At 56.3% G+C, this 20,582-nt stretch overlaps 1 protein-coding gene across 2 annotated transcripts in view; it reads left to right on the top strand.

Annotated features, from left to right (window-relative positions):
* Positions 1-17,728, top strand: part of KCNQ4 (potassium voltage-gated channel subfamily Q member 4) — a 52,991-nt gene extending 35,263 nt beyond the window's left edge. Inside the window, exons 9-14 of one of the 2 annotated variants that reach the window (XM_078073322.1) lie at positions 1,673-1,834; positions 8,707-8,924; positions 9,894-9,993; positions 12,485-12,616; positions 14,842-14,971; positions 15,543-17,728. In XM_078073322.1, coding sequence (XP_077929448.1) covers positions 1,673-1,834; positions 8,707-8,924; positions 9,894-9,993; positions 12,485-12,616; positions 14,842-14,971; positions 15,543-15,755 — 955 coding nt within the window. In that variant the 3' untranslated portion in view covers positions 15,756-17,728. Of the gene's footprint in view, positions 1-1,672; positions 1,835-8,703; positions 8,925-9,893; positions 9,994-12,484; positions 12,617-14,841; positions 14,972-15,542 lie in introns of both variants that reach the window. The other variant, XM_078073321.1, reaches the window with a different exon arrangement.
* The last annotated feature ends 2,854 nt before the right edge of the window (positions 17,729-20,582 follow it).

The raw sequence follows: 20,582 nt of genomic DNA, 5'->3' as shown, positions 1-20,582 counted from the left end.
TGCCCCCTTGGGGACAGGTGGCTGGGACTCGGCCCTGGAGGGTGGGAAAGGGGTGACGGCTCCCAAAGGAGTATCTGGGGCTGGCTCTGCACATTCTGTGTAATGCAGAGCCCGGAGCGTCTTCTCTCCCAGTTCGCTCTTCCCCGGGAAGGTGGGGGACGCTGGGCACAGGGCGCGGGGTAGAGCCCCGCCCGCCGGCTGCACCCCGGGCTCTGGAGAACTGGCAGTCCGCATGCTAGCCCATAGTGCCGCCATTCAGGGCCGTGGCGCCCCCAGCTCGTCTCCCCTCTGTCTGAGTTGAGGGTCGGGTTAGCCCTTGCCAGCCTGGCAGACTGCAGCTGGGGAGAGAAAGCGCGGTACGGGCAAGAACGTTGTGCCAGAGTCCAGCACCCCGGTGTGTGAATAGGCCCCGACTTTTCCGGGCCCTAGTGCCCAGAAGCGGGTTCATCCCACTGGCCCGGGCTGGGGTAAGGCTGCACCTGAGGGTGGCTGCATGCAGAGGATTATTAATAGCCATCACCAAGGTCTGTGTGGCCAGGTGCCTGGCCAGGCCCTTGGGCAGGAATGAAGAGCACAGAGTGTGGCTCAGTCCCATGGGCAGGCAGGGAATCAAGCGCAAGGCTGGGCTAGGCTGCTGTGCTCAGCGCTTCTGTGGGTGCCTTTCCCCTCATTAGCCAGAGCAGCTGTTGCGTGATCCCACTCACCCCTACACCTGGCTCCCCCTCCCTGCTCCCTCCTGGCCCCAGGGGCTTCCTAGGGGAGGAGCAGAAGAGAAGGGGCTGGGAGGGGGGCTCCCAGAATCACACTGGGTCCCCCCCACCTCCACTTGGCAGAGGCAACTCCCCCCTCAGAGACAGGCATGGTGGTTGGTTTGGAAGGAGCCTCCCTTTCCCAGGGGTAGCTCTAAGGACTCAAGGCCAGGCCCTGGGGAGTGGGGCCGGGGTTGGTTTGTTAGAAATAGAGTGTATGTGAGGGGGACGGAAGATTTAGGGGTAGTATTGGGTCCTCTGGTAAGAGGGACAGAGCTTGGTTTAGAGATTCTAGGTCCACGGGCCTTCTGCTCCTTGGAGCTCGGTTTCCTTGTCCATATAATGGGAAGGCAGAGGGGAGATACTGTCCTTCGGTTATGGAAACAGGAAGTGGCCTGGGGAGTTAGGAAGAAGCTGAGCCCCAAGTCTAATCTCCAAGAACCCAGTGGCAGGAGTGCATGCTGGAGCAGGAAGCTAGTCTAGCTACCCTATCAAGTCTCTCTCCTGAGCCTCAGTTTCCCCCTAAAATCCAGTCAGATCTGGAGGGTGAAGATTTCAGGGTGGCTGCTGGCCTCCAGGGAGGCACAGCTCCATGTCTAGGCGCTCCGCTTGATGAGCAGAGAGTAGGTTAGATCCAAGCTCCCACCTGCCGCCTTCTGAGAGTGCCCTCAAGTTGTGCCCAACCTGCACAACCGTACTCAGCAGCCCTGAGGATTTCCCAGGAACTGAGCGCAGAAAGGGAGGGAGGAAGGCTATTGTCTCCGACCCCCCACCCTGCCAGTTCTGGCTTGGGGTGTCTGCTGAGCACTGCTGGGTGTCTAGAGGCAGAGCCTGGCAGGATCTGAGCTCCAGAGCTCGGTGCCCACCAGGTGAGCGGGCGGTGCCAGGGCCCTGCCTGCTGCTGATGGCGCCCTCTCCTGCAGAGAGCTGGCCCTCTTGTTTGAGCACGTGCAACGGGCCCGAAATGGGGGCCTACGGCCCCTGGAGGTGCGGCGGGCGCCGGTACCTGATGGAGCGCCCTCCCGTTACCCGCCCGTTGCCACCTGCCACCGGCCGGGCAGCGCCTCCTTCTGCCCTGGGGAAAGGTAGGGGCCCCCCGGGGCCGCCACCTCCTCTCGCTTCTCCTCCTCCTCTTCCATTCTTTGTCTCACCCTCTCTCAGACCTGCCTGCAGCCACCATGTGGGTGTCTGAGCCTGTTCTGGGGACTCCCAGGCCTTGTCACGAGGCCTGGGCAGTTGTCGTCGGATGGCCTGACAGTTACAGACTGAGAGCCTCCCTGGAGCGGCCAGGCTGGACTCACCTGCTTGTCACCTGGGGCTCTAAGGGTCTGAGTGGGGGACATATCCGCACTGCCCTTTCCCGGCACCTCCTCCATTCATTCCATTTGTCCTCTTTCTTTCTCTGTTTCCACGTCCCCTCACTCTTCCACCCCTGCACCCCCATCCCTCCCGGGCAGCTGGAGAGAGGAGGAGGCCTCTGGCCACAGGTGCTTACGGCTCAGGTAATCGTGGGCACCGTTCTGGGGCGTGAGGGCAGGGAACCCCCTCCCCCAGCATGTTTCTCTAGAAGGGGCTCGCCACTGAACTTGCCTTTCGGGAACGAGGTGCTACCTGGAGAGAGCGCTCTGTGACTAAGAACCGCTGTAGGACCTCCGTAAACTCAGCCAATGATGACTAATGCTCTTGTCTTGTGCAACCCTTGTCCACAGCTTGGCTAATCCCAGAGGGTCCTCTTGGGATTCTCCCATAATGCCTTTCTTCCTTACTGAGGGACATTTTGCTGCTCCTAACAGTCTCTTTTCCCTTCACCTGTCTCTCCTGGAGCTTTTGCGTCTTGAAAGAAGAACAAAGAAAGGACAATGCTTACCCCCACATAAATGTTCAAAGTAGTGGAATTTCAGGCCCTTTTGGAGAAGGGAAGCTCACTGACTCACAGTACGGGAAAGGGGCTGCTCCTGCCGAGGTATAGCTTTGAGGTCAAGGATTCAACCCCACCCCCCATTCCTCCCCTGCCCCCTCCCTATCTCTTTGTTTTGTCTCATCTTCACACATCATCCCCGATCAGCCAGGTAGACATCTGGGCCTTGAGCCTCAGGTGTGATTCTGAGCCCTGGGCCCAGAACAAGGGAGGGGAGAAGACGCCAGCCACTCAGCCATCAGAAGGAGGCAGTGTGGTGAAAGCTGGCCTCTGACATCTGAGGCTGTGTGTCCTTGAGAAAGTCATCGAGTCACGCTGGGCCTCTGGATCCTAGGCAGAACATCAGCAATGTTTAGGCTGATCAGGGCTCTGGGTTCTCCAGGCTGAAAAGGCCTGGGGAACAGGGGGTGGGGGGCGGGTGGTGCAGAGGATGCTGGGAGCAGCATTTCTTTCTTCCCTGTGCTCAGTGAGGGCATCTCTGGCCAGGGGCTGGACAGGAAGCAGGGAGATGGAGGGTCCCTCCAGGTCAGGGGCTGGAGGGAGGGGCAGCATGACTGGCCAGGCCAGGCTGGGAACTCCCTGGAAGAGAGTCCACGGTGCGGCCCTGGGTCGGATTCTCTGTCCCTGCCTGAAGGCCCTTCAGTGTTACCCCCACCCTCATCCAGCCACAGCTTAAATTTGAGCAACCCTGCCCAGGGTCTGGGCCCGTGCTCTCTGGAGCTTCCAGTTTGCTCTGGTCTCACCTGGCCTGGATAGGAAGGTGCTGAAAACGAAGACGAACCTGGAGCCCAGCACCTCTCCCACCCACAACTGCTCCGGGGCTCTGAGTCCCCCAAAGCCTAGGACCAGATGACTGCCGAGGGCTTGGCATTCACTAACTCCCAGCCTTGTGTCTGTCTGCCTTGCAGTGTCTGTGTGGCCAGGGCTCAGGGTGATGGTGGTGGAGTGTCCCTTCTTCCCAGGCCCCCCAGGAGGCTGAGCTGTGACTTCTAGGACATCAGTCACCAGGCTCAGGCCAAATGGCCATGTCCTTACTCTTGGTTGTCTGGGCCCCATGGGGTGGGTGCTCCGGACAGGAGCCCCCCCACACCCCCACATACACATACACACTTCTCCTGGTTGGCCACACCCTCAGTGGCCCTTGTGGATGGACCCAGGCTGAACACATTTCCAGGACTTCCCAAAGCAGGACTTCCTGGGGGATGGTCTTGCCAAGGCCAGCACCTCCTCTCTTTGAGGTTTTTCGATGAGGCGCTAAGACGATGTTTCTCAAGGCACGGTCCACTGACTTCCTGCATCAGCATCGGTGGGGTGTTCGTTAAAAAATGCAGATGCCTGGACCTCTCCCCAAGCCCGTGGAATGAGAATCTGTAGGGGAGAGGCACAGAACTCTGCATATTTAACATGCTGCCCAGGAGATCCTGATGCGAATCTTGAGAATCTCTGCATTCTGGGGATGCGGGCTGGAGGATGCTTTGGGTGGGGGTTCTTCTCTCCCACCAGCCGCAGGAAGCCAGCCCCATCCTGGCAGCTCCCCATGCTCTGCCCACCTGCCCCCTTCCCACTAACCTCTGTTTGTGTCTTGTTCTCAACTTCCAGCCAGATGTTTAGTAATAAACGGAGTTTCTTTCGGATCCACGCCAGCTGGAGACCGAGGTACCCCCTCGCCTGCTCCTCCTGTCCCCACTCCTCTTTGCCCCACCCGGTTCGGGGGCTGGAGAGGGGGACAGGATAGGCCAAGGACAAGGTGCATGTGCCTGCCGCCTGCCGTCTGCCTTGGGGCCCTGACGAGCCTCTTACCTTCCTGGGGAGGCCTCTGCCAGGTCGGGGGGCATGGGCCTGGGGCCCACTCTGCCACGAGGGACATCTGTAGGAGACTTGGGATGAGTTCTGGCTCTGCCGCTGACCCCTTGTGTGATCTGGGTCACATTGCTTCCCTTCTCTGGAACTCAGTTTCCTATCTGTGGAATGGGCAGATTGAACTAGAGGCTCTCTGAGGGTCCTTCCCACTCTGACTTTTGCCGGGCTTTGGGTTTAGCTCCCTGGCTTCCCACTGCCCCCCCCCAGGGACCTAGCCTATGACTGGAGGAGCTGGGATTGGTACCTCTTTCACTAACTCTAGAGCCCAGCTTGGATAGCCGCATCACCACCACGTGCCGGGCCCTGCACTAGACACAGGGATGAATGAAAGATGGCACCTGGAGGCTTGCAAAGAGCAAGGGCTGTTCAGTGTGATGAATGCAATGAAAGGAGGAAGCAGAGGGGCTACAGAGCCAGGGTCAGGCCCTTCACCTAGAGGAGGCCCCAAAAAGGAGTGGATGTGGGGGAGGGCATCCCAGGCCAAGGAAGCAGCATGCATCACGTGGTGCATCACGGTGAGGAGGCGAGAGAGAGAGAGAGAGAGAGAGAGAGAGAGAGAACAGCCATGGGGAAGGAGCAGGCAGCCCAGCATGGCCAGATCGGAGAGTGCGGGGTCAGGAGTGAGGTCGGGGGCAGAGCTGGATCATGAAGAACCCCAAAGTCCTGTATGAGCGCCATCCTGTAGGCCCTGCCTGGCAGCCTGGGCTCCTTGAGTCTTGGGTTGCCCAAAAGTGCTTCTGGAGCCTTGTGGGTTGAGAGGCCCATAAGTACATGGGTGACAGAGCTCCTGGCTGCTCATCCAAGAGACAGTGCCTCTTAGGAACTAGTGTTCTGGATCCAAACCTGGCCACAACTTGCTAGCAAGGGGAACGTCACCTTAAGCCCTGGGTGCCTCAGTTTCTTCAGATGTAACATGCGGATGGTAATTGCATCTGCTTCCACTCAAAACGTGCCTGGCTCATAGGGAGTGCTATATAAATGGTCGGCCTTGTTCAGTGTGGTATGTTGAGCAGTTAAGGTCTTATTTTTAAAAATAGCTTGGAAACCATGGCTGATGGAAATGGGGACACACCTGAAGGGTTAAGCCAAGGAGTCTCTGGGTTAGACCTGCCCTTTTGCAAGATGACTTTGTCTGTGTGGGCATGATGGGCAGGAAGGGCAAGGCCGGGGCAGAGGGGCCAGCGATGAAGCTGCATCCACAGTCCTGAAGAGAGGGGCTGTATGCAGCATCAGAAGGGGTAGGCTGCCTCTTGTCCCCATGTGATTGGCCTTTGGTAGCAGATGGAATCCTTAAAGTCATTCCTTGTGGATGCGAGCACAGGGGTTGACCCAGCAGGGCAGTCAGAGGGCAGCCTGTGACCAGAGCTTGCCCTCCGCCAAAGGATAGCCTCAGTCAAGCCTAGCCCGTCTGTGTCCCAGGCATCAACAGACCCTTTAGACCCGTTTCTCAACCTCGGCACCATGGAAGTCTGGTTCGGAGAATTCTTCATTGGTTGGTGGGGGAGGGGGCTGTCACAAGCATTATTTAGCACCGTTTCGCAGCCTCCCTGGCCTCGATCAGATGCCAGGAACACCCTCCAATGTGACAACCAAAAATGTCTCCAGACATTGCTCATGGATTGGGGCCTAGTGAGCAAAATTGCCTCTAGTGGTTACCGCCCTAGACGCTCTCCTGATCGTTAGTTCCAGAGAAAGAACAGTGTCTCAAGTCAGAAAAAAACGGGTTCTGATCCTTACTGCATCCACAGGGGCTCTGGGACTTTGGGCAGGTCACTTTCCCTCCTTCCCAGTCTGTAACCTAGGGATGGTAAATGTGGAGCCCACCCCACAAAGCAGCCGAGAGAGAGCTGGAAGGGCCAAGGCATTCAGACAGGACCGTGCGTGTGCTGAGGAGCCCGGGACGGGAAGGAGTTCTTCCGATGTCCACCGCTTGCCAGGTTTCTTTCCATTTTGTTTGAGCTTTTAGGCTCCAGAGAGGCTGACGTGAGCCATTTCCTGGGCCTTGCCCAAGGAGCTGGAATCCAGGGCCACCCCTGGGAAAACAGTGCCTTCTTACGTTGAAGAGGAGCCCAGGGCCTCTGGCTGGCTGGAAAGTTACAGAACCCCACAAACCAGGCTGGAAGCTCCTTCAACCATCGCAGAATCAGAGCTGGAAAGGGCCTTTCAAGGCCTCTAGTACAAGCCTCCAGACCCCTTCCTCCCCAAGTCCTGCTGAGAGCAAGCTCAGTCTTGCTTGTATACTTCTCATGACAGGGAGGTCACACCCTTCCCCCAGAATGTCATTGGAGTAACGTGCTGGGCGCAGAGATCCGGAGTTCCAGGCCCTTGGCTATGTGTCAGGGCTTTCTCCACCCCCCTCTTGCTCTCCCTCTTGGAGGAGTGGAGAACAGAGGGAGGGGTTGCACGGGCCGGGTGGGTGGGGGGTGCTTGCCAGCATGAGGAGAGCCTGAAGGAATGGCTCTGCAGAGGAAAGTTTGGGAGAGCCAACCTCAAACTTTGGTTGGAATCTCTGGGATGTGTTGAGGGGATCCTGGGCCAGCAAACGGCATGCTGGATTGTGGGGCTGCCTCGTCCTTCCCTTCTGATATCCTTGGGGCCCCAATCCATGACCTATAACTTCTCCCTTCTTAGAAGGGCAGAGGTCCCTACTCCTAAGGATGGCCCTACATCCTGGCTGCCTTCCCGAAGGTGCCTCTGGTTTCGAGATCTTCCTCACTTCAGTACCTTGGCTCTGTACTCTGTACCCCATGCCCAGGGCATGGGGGACGCTAGCTCTCATCCAGCCCTGAAACCAGAATCTGTCCTCTGGTCAACTCTTGACCTGAAAGTCCTTGATAGTAGGTGACACAGTCTCCTCCCCCAATCCATGCCGCACCTTAGGCCTCCTCCAAGACTGGCTGGTGCTTTCCTGAGCCAGGGCCCCGGACATTTGGGGTGGAAGGGCCCCCAACCTGTCTAAGCCACAGCAGGGAGGCAGTGGTGACACCCCAGGGCATGGGATGGGGGACCTTTGCATACGTCCTACTCAGTGAGAACGTGGTCCTTAAAACTCTTGGACACAGAGTTACTCTACCAGGTTTGGCTAACCAGGGCCTGTCCCGGGCAACCTGGGGCCTCCGCAAGGTTTGGGGTTGTGGTGGGGAGTTGGGGTGTGGGAAGGGAGGCCTGAGCACACGCACAGACACGCACATGTGTGTTCCCGTGCACACAGACGTGTGTAGGTGTTGTTAAAATGGGGGTTTGTTAGGCAGTGGGGGTTGTGGAGCTGGGAGGGTGAACTCCGTCCAGGTAGGCAGAACTCAGGCAGGGGAGACCACAGAAACACAGGTTAAGACCTTCACCGGGAGAGTGGGCACCAAACACGTCCAGGGTGTATATGTGGGCCCAGCAGCTAGAACCACAAGGCCAAGGCCCTCTGCAGCTGGCTCATTGCACCCCTGGGCAGCCCTATTTATGCTGAAGCCTGTGTGATGCAGACCTTTGGAGTTTTGCAATGTTCTGCCTGCAAAGCTGGACTGGGTCCTAAAGCCCTGACCTGACTGACCAGTGTGGGATCAAAGAGCTCCGGTAGGAAAGGAGGAAAATATACATTGACACATGTAGTTACACTGGTACCTGGGTACCCACACTGTCACACGGCGTGCACGCATGTGTGCGCGCGCACACACACACACACACACCCCAACTCCACACAGCCTGCCTCTGTGTACAATGAGGACCTGGAGGCCTTTCTCAGTGTGCATGGCCAGGTGAGCCTCTCCATCCCTCAGCAGCCTGTCTGTGCCCAAAGGGGTGGCCACCTCCACCTCCACCCACCCAGCTGTGCCAGGCCCAGCTCTCCCATCCTCCTGTCTGTCTCTGACTCCCTTCTTGGGTCTCTCTCACTCCTTCCGCTCTGACATCTGTCTCCTGTGCACCCCTTATATCTGTCTGCGAAAATGAGGGGTGGGAGATGGGGGTAGGGAGGGGACCTGCTCAGACTGACCCCGCATCAGCTTCCTGTAGGGGTCAGGGTCCCCTTCGCCACACCCTTGTTCCATCCCAGGAAGTCTCCACTTGGTGGAGAGTCAAAACCCAGTAGCCACCCCCAAGTCCTAAGTCAGCCGTGTCCCCATGCACACCCATCCCCAGCTCCGGCTAACGTGGCTCTCTCCCCCACCCGACCTGCCCTGCCAGCAGCCGGATGGGCATCAAGGACCGCATCCGCATGGGCAGCTCTCAGCGACGGACAGGCCCCTCCAAGCAGCACCTGGCCCCTCCGCCGATGCCCACCTCCCCAAGCAGCGAGCAGGTGGGCGAGGCCGCCAGCCCCACCAAGGTGCAGAAAAGCTGGAGTTTCAACGACCGCACCCGCTTCCGGGCCTCCCTGAGACTCAAACCCCGCACCTCTGCTGAGGGTGAGCCCCTGGGGGCCTGGGGCCCAGGACCTACCTGCTGTGGGGGGCGGGGCAGGGACAGAGTCTGGGCTAGGGGTGGAAAGATGGTTCTAGTCCCAGCTCTATAACGGACTGACCATCTTTGGGCACTGGTCTCCTGGTCTGTGAATTGGGCGTCATAACACCTGCTTTGCTGGGCTCAAGACTGTTCAGGAATCTAATGAGAATGCAGAAGGTGGCGCTCGGTAGTGGGGAAGAGTGCAGGCTTTAGAGCCAGGCTGCTGGGGTTTGAATCCTGGCTTTGCCACTTCTTGGAAAGTTACAGAATCCCACAAACCAGTCTTTGGGAGGTGCTGATCTATGAGAGTCTGGGCATGGCTGGTGCCCAGGGCCCCCGCTTCCCTGCCCAAGAAGCTGCCTGGCCTTCCACCCTCTCCTGCCCCCATGGAGCAAGGATAGCATCTGCTCTCTGTGCAGTGCACCAGCCTGGGAGAAGCGTTTCTCTTCCCCGGAGACAGAAGGACTTGCTTTCAGGGCCTTACCCAGCAGCAGAGCTGGGCATGGGAGCCAGCCCCTCGAGCTTCCTTCCCTCTTGGCTGAAGGATAAAGCTGTGTGTGTGATTATGTGCAGAGGTCTCAGGTCCCTTGTCTCTGAGGCTCACTGTCCTTGTGGGACCAGTGGGCCTTCCTAATTTGCATCAGGCCAAACCAGATGTGCCCTAAAACAACTCCCACTTACCTGGCCACTGGGCAGATTCTTACCCTGACTGGTCAGAGGGCAGATGGGTGTGCAGGAAGCCAGAATTTTCCAACCTGGGTAAGGCAGCCAAGGAGGCAGGAGCCTGGTCTGCCTTGTGCCCCCAGGAAGGTTCTGGACCCTTTCTGAGCCTCCCTCTCCTGATCGGTATCTCTAAGGGTGGTTCGGCAGGTGGTGGTAGGAGTTGGGAGGGGCCCCTTCTGCTGCCACCACCCGGGCCCCTAACTTTCCAGAGGGCCCCTCGGAGGAAGTGGCAGAAGAGAAGAGCTACCAGTGTGAGCTCACTGTGGATGACGTCATGCCTGCTGTGAAGACGGTCATCCGCTCCGTCAGGTGAGTCTGAGGCCTGAGGTGCCCCCCCTGAATCCGTCTGCCACCCATCGCTGCTCCCCATCTGGGGCCTGCCCTCATGGCCAGGCCTGGCCTAGCTCCCGGGCACACCAGCTGCTGCCCGCCTGGCACCCTTGGGAGCAGGCTGGCGGGGACCCTGGAGTGTGGGTGGGGTGGGAGGTGGCATATGGCTCCCAGCAGGGTTTGCTCATCCTCTTCACGGCTGGAGGGCTGGCTGGCTAGGGCGGTAGTCTCGGCTGCCCACCACAGTCCCTCTCCTCCACCCGCAGTGTCCTCTCTGCATCTCTCCCCTCCTCCCCGCTAGCTGTGCACCAGCCGCTGCCTCTCCCTGCGTCTGTCCTGTGTGCTCTTTCCCTCCAACTCTGTGTCTCAGTTTCATCCTCCTCTTGCTTCTGTGTCTCAAAGTTTCCCTCTCTCCTTGGGTGGCTTGACCTCAGCTTGTCTGTCTCCCTCAGGGCTTCCTCTAGAGCAGTGCTTTTCAAACCACAGGTCACAACAGTTTGAAATCAACTTAGTGAAATCAGTTTAGTGGGCCATGGTCAGCATTTAACAGCAACAACAAAAAGGAACAGAATAGAAAATAGAGTGCATTCCCCCATAGGAGTGGCAAATAATGTTGATGAAACCTGTTTCAGTTCTGTGTGTGTGTGTGTGTGTGTGTGTGTGTGTGTACCGGCTTCTGATGTAAAACATATTTCTGTTTTTCTTTTTTTTTTTTTTTAAGATTTATTTATTTGAGAGAGAGAGAGCACAAGCAGGGGGAGGGGCAGAGGGAGAGGGAGAGAGAGAATCCCAAGCAGACTCCCCGCTGAGTGTGGAGTCCAAAGACTGCGGGGGCTGGATCTCACCACCCTGAGATCATGACCTGAGCCGAAATCAAGAGTCCGACTCTTAACCGCCTGAGCCACCCAGGCGCCCCGTAAAATGTATTTCTTATGGTGGGTCTTGGTCAAACAAGTTTGCCAGTCCCTGTCGGGCTGGCTGTGCTGGCTGTCTCCCCGCCTTGACAAGAGTGGCCCAGAGTCTCCTGAGCCCCTTAGCCATGGCTCTGGCTTCCACGCTTCTGTGCGTGGAGTCCTGGCCTAGACCCTGTCTCCAGCCTGCAGCTCTGTAGCTTCAGAGACTCCCTTTACGCCCAGGCCTTCCAGGCTCACCTCCTCTCCTCTCTGCCTGATGCATCTCCCCACAAGCCTCTTTGTTTTGTGTTCCTTGTAAAATCAGAGTGAGCTGGGCCCCTGGCCACTCCCCAGAGAGTCTGAGGCCTCTCCCCACCCCCTTTTTACACATGCTGTCTCTCTCCTCCAAGTGACCAGCTTCTGGAACACATCGCCCGAGCCGCCACCTGGCCCAGGTCAGGTCTCCTTGGCCACCCCCCAGATCCCTCACACCCAGCATGCCGCAAACCTGCTCTTCCTCCCTGTTCCCATTTCAGGCAGCGGCATCACCATCCACCCCGTTGCCTAAGCCATGGGAATTATTCTAGACTCAGACTCGGAACCTTGAAGTCCCTTTTAGTCCTGAATTGCTCCCAGCTGCCCACTCCCAGCTCAGGCCCAGCCCCTGGGTCTGGTTGTCCTGCCCAAGACTGTGCCCCTCTGGAGCATTCCCCCACCCAGGCGGGCGGAATGATCATGCTAACGCAGAGAAAACCCTTCCCCACCACCCCAGCCGCCCATTGCCCAATCTCTGCCAGGGATTCCGGGCTCTTCAGAGTACCTCCTCCCCCTGCCCGCCAACCTCCTTTTCAAGGCCAATCTCTTTCTCTATCTTCTTATATGCCACCCCACCTCCCCAGGTGGATCAACCCCTTAGCTTCACATTCTGTCCCGGCTACTTTGAACAGAATCTCACTCACATGCCTCCATGTCTATCTGTGTCCAGAAAGCCTCTTTTCATCCCCCTTTTGCCCTTGGGAAGTATCACTCTCAAGCCTTGTCCTCTGCCCTCCCCAGCTGAGACCCTCCTTCTCATCGTCCCAGACCACTGTCTCCATTCCTTGACATGGCCCTCATCACCCCATAATTGTGTGTCCTGTTTCCCACTCCAGAACAGGGCTCCTGAGACCAGGGTTTGGGTCTGATGCCTCTTGGGTGCCCAGGGTCCAGCACAGTGGTGCTAACAAGCATTTGTGGAGTGAATGCAAAAATGTCTTCCCCCAAGCGGTCTTGATCACCAGTGTTCACAGATGTCTGCCCTGTGTCCCAGCTAGCAGGAAGAAACCAGGCCCGGTCCCTGCGTTCCCAGGCTAATGCTACTGTAGATTTAGACACATTAAAAAAAAAAAAATACCAAAGAGACATCCGGGGTCTGGGGGTGGACCGTGGTGGGGAGGCAGGGAGGCTGGGAGACCCAGCAGAGGCTGTTTGCAGTGACCCAAGCAGAAGGTGCCCTCATGCTAGGCAAAAGGTTAGCAAAGGGATGGAGAAGGGGCTAGAAAAGAATCCCTTCCCGCCGAGACCCCCTTTCCCGGCAGGATCCTGAAATTCCTGGTGGCCAAAAGGAAATTCAAGGAGACACTGCGACCATACGACGTGAAGGACGTCATCGAGCAGTACTCGGCGGGGCACCTGGACATGCTGGGCCGGATCAAGAGCCTGCAGGCTCGGTGGGTGCGCTGGCAGTGAGGCCGAGGCCCCAGCCCCAAAGCGGGGACGGAGGGCCCGAGCTCCCCCACCCGCCTCCCGCCCGCGCCCGAACAGAGCCGCGAGCGCCCCCTAGGGGCCGCTGCGGGAGCTGGAGTTTCTGGCCTGGGCAAGGCTTCTGGCTCGCAGCGCGCCACTGAGGCCTGACCTGGCACCTGTCTTGAGCCTGAAGAAGGACCCAGCCGCACGTCCTCTGTGCGAACCCTACTGACCTGCACTCCTCGGGCGACGTCTTTAGATGACTGTTTCCTGGTCCTAAAATAATGGGATTAAAATAATTAATGATCTCCCATCTCCCAAGGGGATAGGCAAATTGTCTTCAATGCTGCCCACCTCTTGCCTCTGGAACCCTCCCGCACCTCTTCTCTCCACCCAGCATATAGGAAGAATTCTTGCACCAAGACCCTAATCACCTACACCTTGCCCTTCTCCTCTTGTGGTCTGCATTCTCACTGCCCATTCATTCTCTTGTTCTCTTAAGAAATAGTCATTGGGCTTTTATTACTTGCCAGACAGTTGGGCTCTGGTGGAAAGCAAGAGTCCCTGCCCTCATGCAGCTTTTATTCTAGTGGAAGAGAACAGATGATAAATAAGATGGAAACTAGACGATGTCAGATGATGATCAAAGCTAAGGAGAAACATAAGGGTTAGGGTGTTGGGGTTTGTGATTTTAAATAGGTAAGAAGGTGACATTTGAGAAAAACAAGAAGAAAGGTGGGGCAACCAGCCCTGTGGCTGTTTAAGAGTTTTCAGAGGGAAGAGCAAAGGCTTGGGCAGGTGTCTGGGGTGTTGTTTTAGGAACAGCAAGGAACCCAACGTGTCTGTTCTGGCCTGATGAATGGCACTTGGACTGTATAAAGCTCCGTGGGCCACTGCACACACGCTGGCATTCATCCAGGGGGAGGTGCAAGCCTTGGAGAGCTTAGAGCAAAGGACGGACAAGATCTGAGCTGTATTTTTAAAGGAGCACCGTAGGTGCTGTGCTGAGGAGGACCTATAAGGGAGCGAGTGTGGAAGTCAGGAGCCTGCCTCAGACATGCGGGCAAGAAATGATGGGGACTTGGACCGAGGTGGCAGCAGTAGGGGTGGGGAGAAGTATGCAGACTCCAGATAGATTTTAAAGGTAGAGCTGACAGGGTTTTCTGATGGTGTATAAGAGAAAAAAAGAGAGTCGAGGCTGAAGCCAAGGGTTGTGGCTCGAGCAACAGGAAAAAGTTGCCGTTTGTTGACACGGAGAAGGCAACAAGTGCAGCAGGTTTGGCTCAGGTGAGTTGGGAGCTGTTGGGTTATGGGGCCCATTGGCCATCTACAGGGAGTGTTGCTCTGGCAGTTAGACTGAGCAGTGTGGACTTCAGAGGAGAGCTGTGGGCTGGAGATACAGATTTGTGTCAACAGTGTGCAGAGGAATTGCCAATCTGGAGCTGAAGACGGCACCTACTGAGAGTGCATAGAGAAAAGAGGTCCCAGGAGTGAGCCTTGGGTCCTGCGGTATTTCGTGGAGGTAGAGGAGGAACCAGCAAAGGAGGGTGAGAAGGAGAAGTCAGTGAAGTAGGAGGAGAACCGGGAGAAGGTAGTGTTTGCGACCCCACGTGAAGGAAGCTCGGGAAGAAGGGTGATCAGATGTGCCGAGTGCTGGAGTGCTGCTACAAGGTCAAGTATAACGAGGCCTGAGAGTTGATCATCGAATTTAGCAACATGGAGGTCATTTGGGATCTTGGCAACAGTAGTTCTGGTGAGATGGTGGGAATGAAAGCCTGATTGGAGTAGGTTTAAGGCAGAAACGGAGGAGAGAAATTGGAGACAGTGGGCAGAGATAAACGCTTTCAAGAATCACGCTGTACGGGAGAGCAGAAAAATAAGGTGGGACCAGCTCCAGCCTTGTCCACCTTATAACTCGCATTCCCGTTTGGGTCTCTCTTTTCCCAGTCCACCACTTCCCACCTGTCCTCCCACCAGGAAGTTGCTTTACTTGTCATGCTTGTGTGTGGTCCCTCTGCTCGGCTAGTTGGAAAACCCAAAAAGCAGAGGCCCGGCCCCTCCATCCATCTCAGTCTCCATTTGTCAGGACAAAATGGCCCCCTCCCACCAGTGCAGGCTGTGTCTCCCCTTTCAGCAGGCAACCTAGAGTTCTTGAGGGAGGGACGGGTGGCGTGTGTCTGGACCCTTTGACAGTTACTTTCTTCCACAGGGTGGATCAGATTGTGGGCCGGGGGTCCGGGGACCGGAAGGCCCGAGAGAAGGGAGACAAGGGACCCTCCGACACGGAGGCGGTGGATGAGATCAGTATGATGGGACGCGTGGTCAAGGTGGAGAAGCAGGTGAGTATGGGATGGAGTTTCGCTCGTATGGCGGAAGCTGGTCGTCGACCAAGAGCTCCAGAACGCCGCGGGGCACAGGGAGGGTGCACTTCTCAGAACCACAGCCCAGAACACCAGCCAGGGAGGCCTGATCAGGGCCCACGCGTCCGGGGCCCCACCGGTCCCCGCCCCACAGATAAGTCCCGCCTCCCAGGAAGCCCGCCCACTCCTGCTAGACGACCCCGATAAACCCACCCGCTCCTGCCAAGCCCCGCCTCCAGGTGGCTGTGGTCTCAGATAAACCCGTTCTAAATTTCATCTACTTCCGTGTAAGCCCTCCTCAGATGTCTGTCTCTAGCTCCCGGACTATTCCAACCAATCACAACTAAATTTCCCTCCGGGAATGAACCCCAGCTTCCCACCTTCGTCCCGCCCTCCGGCCAAGCTCCGCCCTTCCGGTCGCACCTCCCGCGGGAGGAGCCGCGTCTCCCAGAAGCGCCCCTTCCCGGCCAAACCCCGCCTCCTGGCCGCGCTCCTCCTCAAGCCCCGCCCAAGCCCCCAAGCCCCGCCTCCAGCCGCGCCCCGCCCCCAGGTGCAGTCCATCGAGCACAAGCTGGACCTGCTGTTGGGCTTCTACTCGCGCTGCCTGCGCTCTGGCACCTCGGCCAGCCTGGGCACCGTGCAAGTGCCGCTCTTCGACCCCGACATCACCTCCGACTACCACAGTCCTGTGGACCACGAGGACATCTCCGTCTCCGCACAGACGCTCAGCATCTCCCGCTCTGTCAGCACCAACATGGACTGAGGGGCTTCTCAGGGGCGGGGCAGCACACGGCCAGCCCCTGGGCCTGGCGCTCGGACCCGCCCCCTGAGGCCTCCGGACTCCTCTCTTACTTGAACTTGCTCCCTTGCGGGGAGAGAGGCCACATGCAGTATTGAGCTGTCTGGATGGGCGAGATACCCGCCGTGGGGGTGCCAGCGACCCGCCCCATCTCAGGAGCGTGAGATGCCAGGCCACACGGAGGGCAGCAGCAGGGGCTGCCCCGCGGCCTCTGAGCCCCCCCAGTGCCCTGCCCGTTCCATCAAGGCCCTGCATGGCCCGCCTGGCAGGGGCACTGTCCCGGGAGTGGGAGTGGGGCGCTGGGGTCCTGGGCCCTGACCCAGCTTCCAGCTATGCAAGGTGAGGTCTCTGGCCCGCCCTTCGGACCGAGCAGGGAAACCCTCCCGCCAAGTCCCCGCCCCACTTGGGGGTGGGCCCAAGGTGCCCATCGGTACCCACAAGCATAGGACCCTGCCACAAGGCAGTTGGGCATCATATATGCAAACTATGTTAAATATGCAACTTTGGGGACCCCCATGGGGTCCCTCTGCCCCTCCCTTCTTGGGAGATGGGCCCCCAGCAATAGCTGGTCTCAGGCTGCTTGGCCATGACCCCTATCCCTGTTCTTTGGCTTATCACCCGCTCCTCACCCAGCATGGGGCCTGTTTCTCCCTTGCCTCCCCAAGGGCAGTGCTTGGGCTTTTCTTCCCATTCGCAGGTATCCCCTCCCAGGGGCTCCTTCTTCCTGCTGGATGTCCACTCCCCTCCTAGGCCCTCCAGACACATTATAGCAGAAGTTTCTGTATTTGCCTCCAAATCTCCCATGGACAGTGCTCCCATGGTCACCCAAAGTTTCCCCGAACATGCAGAAAGTCTCACACTCCCTGACACACACGATCACACACACCTGGAGATGTGCGCACACAGCCGTTCAGCCTTCCTTGGGCCTCTGCAGCTGATGCCAGTGGCCTGGCCTTGCAGGGTGATGTCCACTAAGAGGAAGCCTGCCACTCCATCTAAGTAGGAGAGGGAGCTCTGAAGTGACCCCAGGCCTCTCTAGGCCTCACCTCCGAGTTTTACCAGCTCCCTTTTCTCAAGAACATCTACTTCTCACTGGTCCAAGAGCCCTAACTGCTGCTTCTGCTGCCCCCAAGGACCCTCCTTGGCGTCCCTACAGCACAGCTCAGGCCTAGACCACTGGGGGCTGGACAGCACTGGAAAGACCCCCGGCCCTTCTCCAGGGTGGTTATCAGGCCTGCTTCCACTAGACTTGCCCCTTCCTAGTCACTGTCCCTCCCTGAGAGAATAATAATGCATCTAGCCACTCCTACTTGGCCGGCACCAGCTGTGCATCTGACACTCACAAGCCCTGTTTCCCCGCCTTTTGCACCTCACTCTTCACTTCAGTTGGCAGCCCCCCATACTGGCATAAGTCCCCCCCCTCCACTCCAGGCCCCCAGCACCTCTTTGGTATCCTGACCGTTCTGTCCCTCTTTTGCAAAGCTAATGCAGGGAGCAGGAGCGTGATGGGTAGTGGACCGATGGTGACCCTCTGTGGGGTGCCAGGGAACCAGGGGCTCAGGCCCAGCTGCCTGCATCTCATGACTGGGGACCTGCATGCACCAGCACCAGGGCTGGGGCTGGATCTTGCTCAGCTCCCTGGTGCCCAGCCTCTGCCCCAACAGACCCTCTGCATGTGACCATCATGCCCTGGATGGAGCCTGTCCTGGCTCACCCCACCTGCACTGCACTGTCCCCAGAGAGCCACCCTCTAAACCCTCAGAGACAGAGCTGTGGAGAGGGGCAGGAGAATGGGATTACCCTGTGACCAAAGGAGATTTGGGATGAAGCCCTCCCTCCTACGACCGAGTTCCCCCCACAACCCAGTTCTCGGACATGCAAGTACCTCACTTTGTTAACTTATTAACTTATTGGTTTCATTAAAGTTTTCAGTAGGAGGTGGTTGCTTTTCCTGTTCAGTGGCGGTGGGGTGGCGTACCTGGTCTGGGGGTGGGGATGAAGAAATTTGGATTAGTCAGCACTCTTTTGGTTGTAAACAACAAAAACCTAATGCCTTATAGCTTAAAGAAAAAAAAAGAAAGAAAGAAAATGGAACCTATTAGCCCGGATAACTAAACTGTCAGGTGGATAGAGTGGTTTTCGGCACAGCTAGAGCTGGGTGCGTAACATGTCCGGGCTCTGCCTTCTGTCTCAGCCTCCCTCTCAGGCAGGCTGACCTCTCATGATGACCCCTGGCACTTACACATTTACCTGCTCTTGGCTTAGGGCCCCCAGTGAAAAGTGAGTACCGGTTTCCTAATAGTTTGTGTCAGTCAGCGTCCACTTAGGAAAACAGAAACTAGGCTAGGTTTTCAACAAAGAGAATTTTCAAAAGGGGCTGGATTACACTGGTGTAGGGGGGCTCAAAGAGCAAAAAGAACACTGAGATAGCTGAGAGGGGATCCTTGCAGGCAACAGCTGTCTCTCTTAAGGCTGCAGGAATATAGGGGAGAGGTTGGGGTTAGCAGAACCCACAGGCTTGATTGCGGGAGTGCTGTAGTGCTAGGGCTCAAGAATCTGAAAAGGGGGTCTGGCTGGCTGGTCCTAGTACCTCTTAGGGGGTACAGTGAAGCTTGTCTGGGAGCGCAGGAAAACAGCTGACGCCTGGTGTCAACTGTTGGCATTAGGCTGCGCCGATAAACTTACAGGCAAAGGAAGAAGGAAGTCTCCACTCCTCCTGCCTTCCAACCTTTCCCCAATGCCCCTTATTGTCAAGGCCAGCCAACAGAAGTAGTGTGATTTGCAGAATCCCAGCCTCAGGATCCCAGAGCAGAGTACAGAAGGCTGTGTTTGGGACTAAAAGACCGTAGCTTCATAACTGGCACAGTCCACCCCTTTGGGCGGTCAGGATCCATATACATCATTCCACACACAGTTGAACCTCCATATAATAACAGTAGCTTCCACCTAATCAGATGAAGCTACCCTGCATATAAATGAAGACACGAACCCTCTCCCCTCAAATAGAGTCCCACCATCCAATAGATGTATCTATCTCCAGGAGTTCATCATTGAATCCATATTTGGATGATGTTAATTACTCCTCTAAATCAGTCAGAAGCCCACCTACAACTAAACAGTAAACTGTAGGGGCGCCTGGGTGGCTCAGCCGTTAAGTGTCTGCCTTTGGCTCAGGTCATGATCCCGGGGTCCTGGGATCGAGCCCTGCATCGGGCTCCCTGCTCCGTGGGAAGCCTGCTTCTCTCTCTCCCACTCCCCCTGCTTGTGTTCTCTCTCTCTCTGTCTCTGTCAAAAAAATAAATAAAGTCTTAAAAAAAAAATAAATAAACAGTAAACTGTAAAGTTAGCAATCACAATCTTTTTATAAAATAATAGGGGAGAAGGAGGAGGGAGGAGGAAACTAATTGCTTAGTATACAATACACACACACACACCCCAAGCAAGGAAGAAAATATGCATAAGTGCAGGACACCTCCTTCTGGTAACTGGTCCCAGTGCCATAGTTGATAGATACTTGTTAGTTGAGTAAGTGTATATATACAAAATATATATATATTTTGCTAATTGGGTAAATGTGTGTGTGTATGTATTTGTCATTCTTTCATCTATAATTGCCCTTAGCCAGGACATGAGCTAGTCAGGGTTCTTTATGTGGTAGAATGACCCATAATTAATCCTGGAGGGTCTGAATGTTCCGTGGTCCTGCACTGTTTGGGGTGCCGAAGCTTTTTGCTGACTTTTACTGTTGTCTAGGAAGTACTAAGAGGGGCCCGAAGGATCCCTGGGTTCTAGACACAGTCCTCCCCATCCTTACTGTGCGCAGCATCCCAATTTCCCTTTGGTGAAGAGGACCAGTCAGACAGCCGGTACGTAACTCTTTCTTTGCTGGTTTAGTGGCGTGAGAAGTCCAGAATGGCCAGTTAGAAGTTTCAACTTCCAATTCAGTGAAAACTATTTCTTCCCTTACTTTGAGAACAAAGACCTCCAAACGAGTGGAGCCCAACACTGTGGGGACAAGAAGCAAAAGTTCTGTGAGTGGGCCTAGTGGGCTGAGTAATCGCCACCCAAGGATATCAGATCCTAATCTCTGGAACCTGTAAATGTTCCCTTATAAGGAAAAAGGATCTTTGTAGATGTGATTAAGTTAATGATCTTGACATGGGGAGATAATCCCGGATTATCCAGTGGGCCCTAAATCCAATTGTAAATGTCCTCTTAAGAGAGGGAGGCAGAGGGAAATCTCACACACAGAGAAGAGGAGGAGGCAATATGAAGACAGAAGCAGAGATTGGGGGAGCGTGGCCACCGGAAGCTGGAAAAGCCAAGGAACGATTCTCTCCTAGCTTCTGGAGGGAGCACAGACCTGCTGACACCTTGATTTAGGCCCCAGTGAAGCTGACGGTGAATTTCTGGCCTCCAGAACTGTGAGACAATAAATTCTCTTGTTTTAAGTCACCCAGTTTATAGTAATTTGTTATGGCAACTGCAAGAAACTAATCCCGTGGGTTATTTGGTGTAACAGTGAGAGACGCTATTGATTCCTGGAACGGTATATTTTGGCCGTGTTAATGAGGATAAATCACTGTGCCCTCTATGATGGGAAGGACCCAAGGAATCAAATGGCACCAGGTGGCTAGATGAATCCCTACAGAATGATGATATATTGGGTATTCACCGTTTGTCCCTGCCAATGGTAGACTGGACATAGGGTAGTGGCATTAACCAGGGCAGCTTTGGTGGGGTAGGTCCATTTTGTTGAACCTGTAAGTAGTCACCATTCTAGCTACCATG

Source organism: Halichoerus grypus, chromosome 5, assembly GCF_964656455.1.
Source record: "Halichoerus grypus chromosome 5, mHalGry1.hap1.1, whole genome shotgun sequence".
In the NCBI taxonomy this organism is placed as follows: domain Eukaryota; kingdom Metazoa; phylum Chordata; class Mammalia; order Carnivora; family Phocidae; genus Halichoerus; species Halichoerus grypus.
The sequence above is the reverse complement of the archived record's forward strand: the minus strand, read 5'-3'. Positions and strand labels throughout refer to the sequence as shown.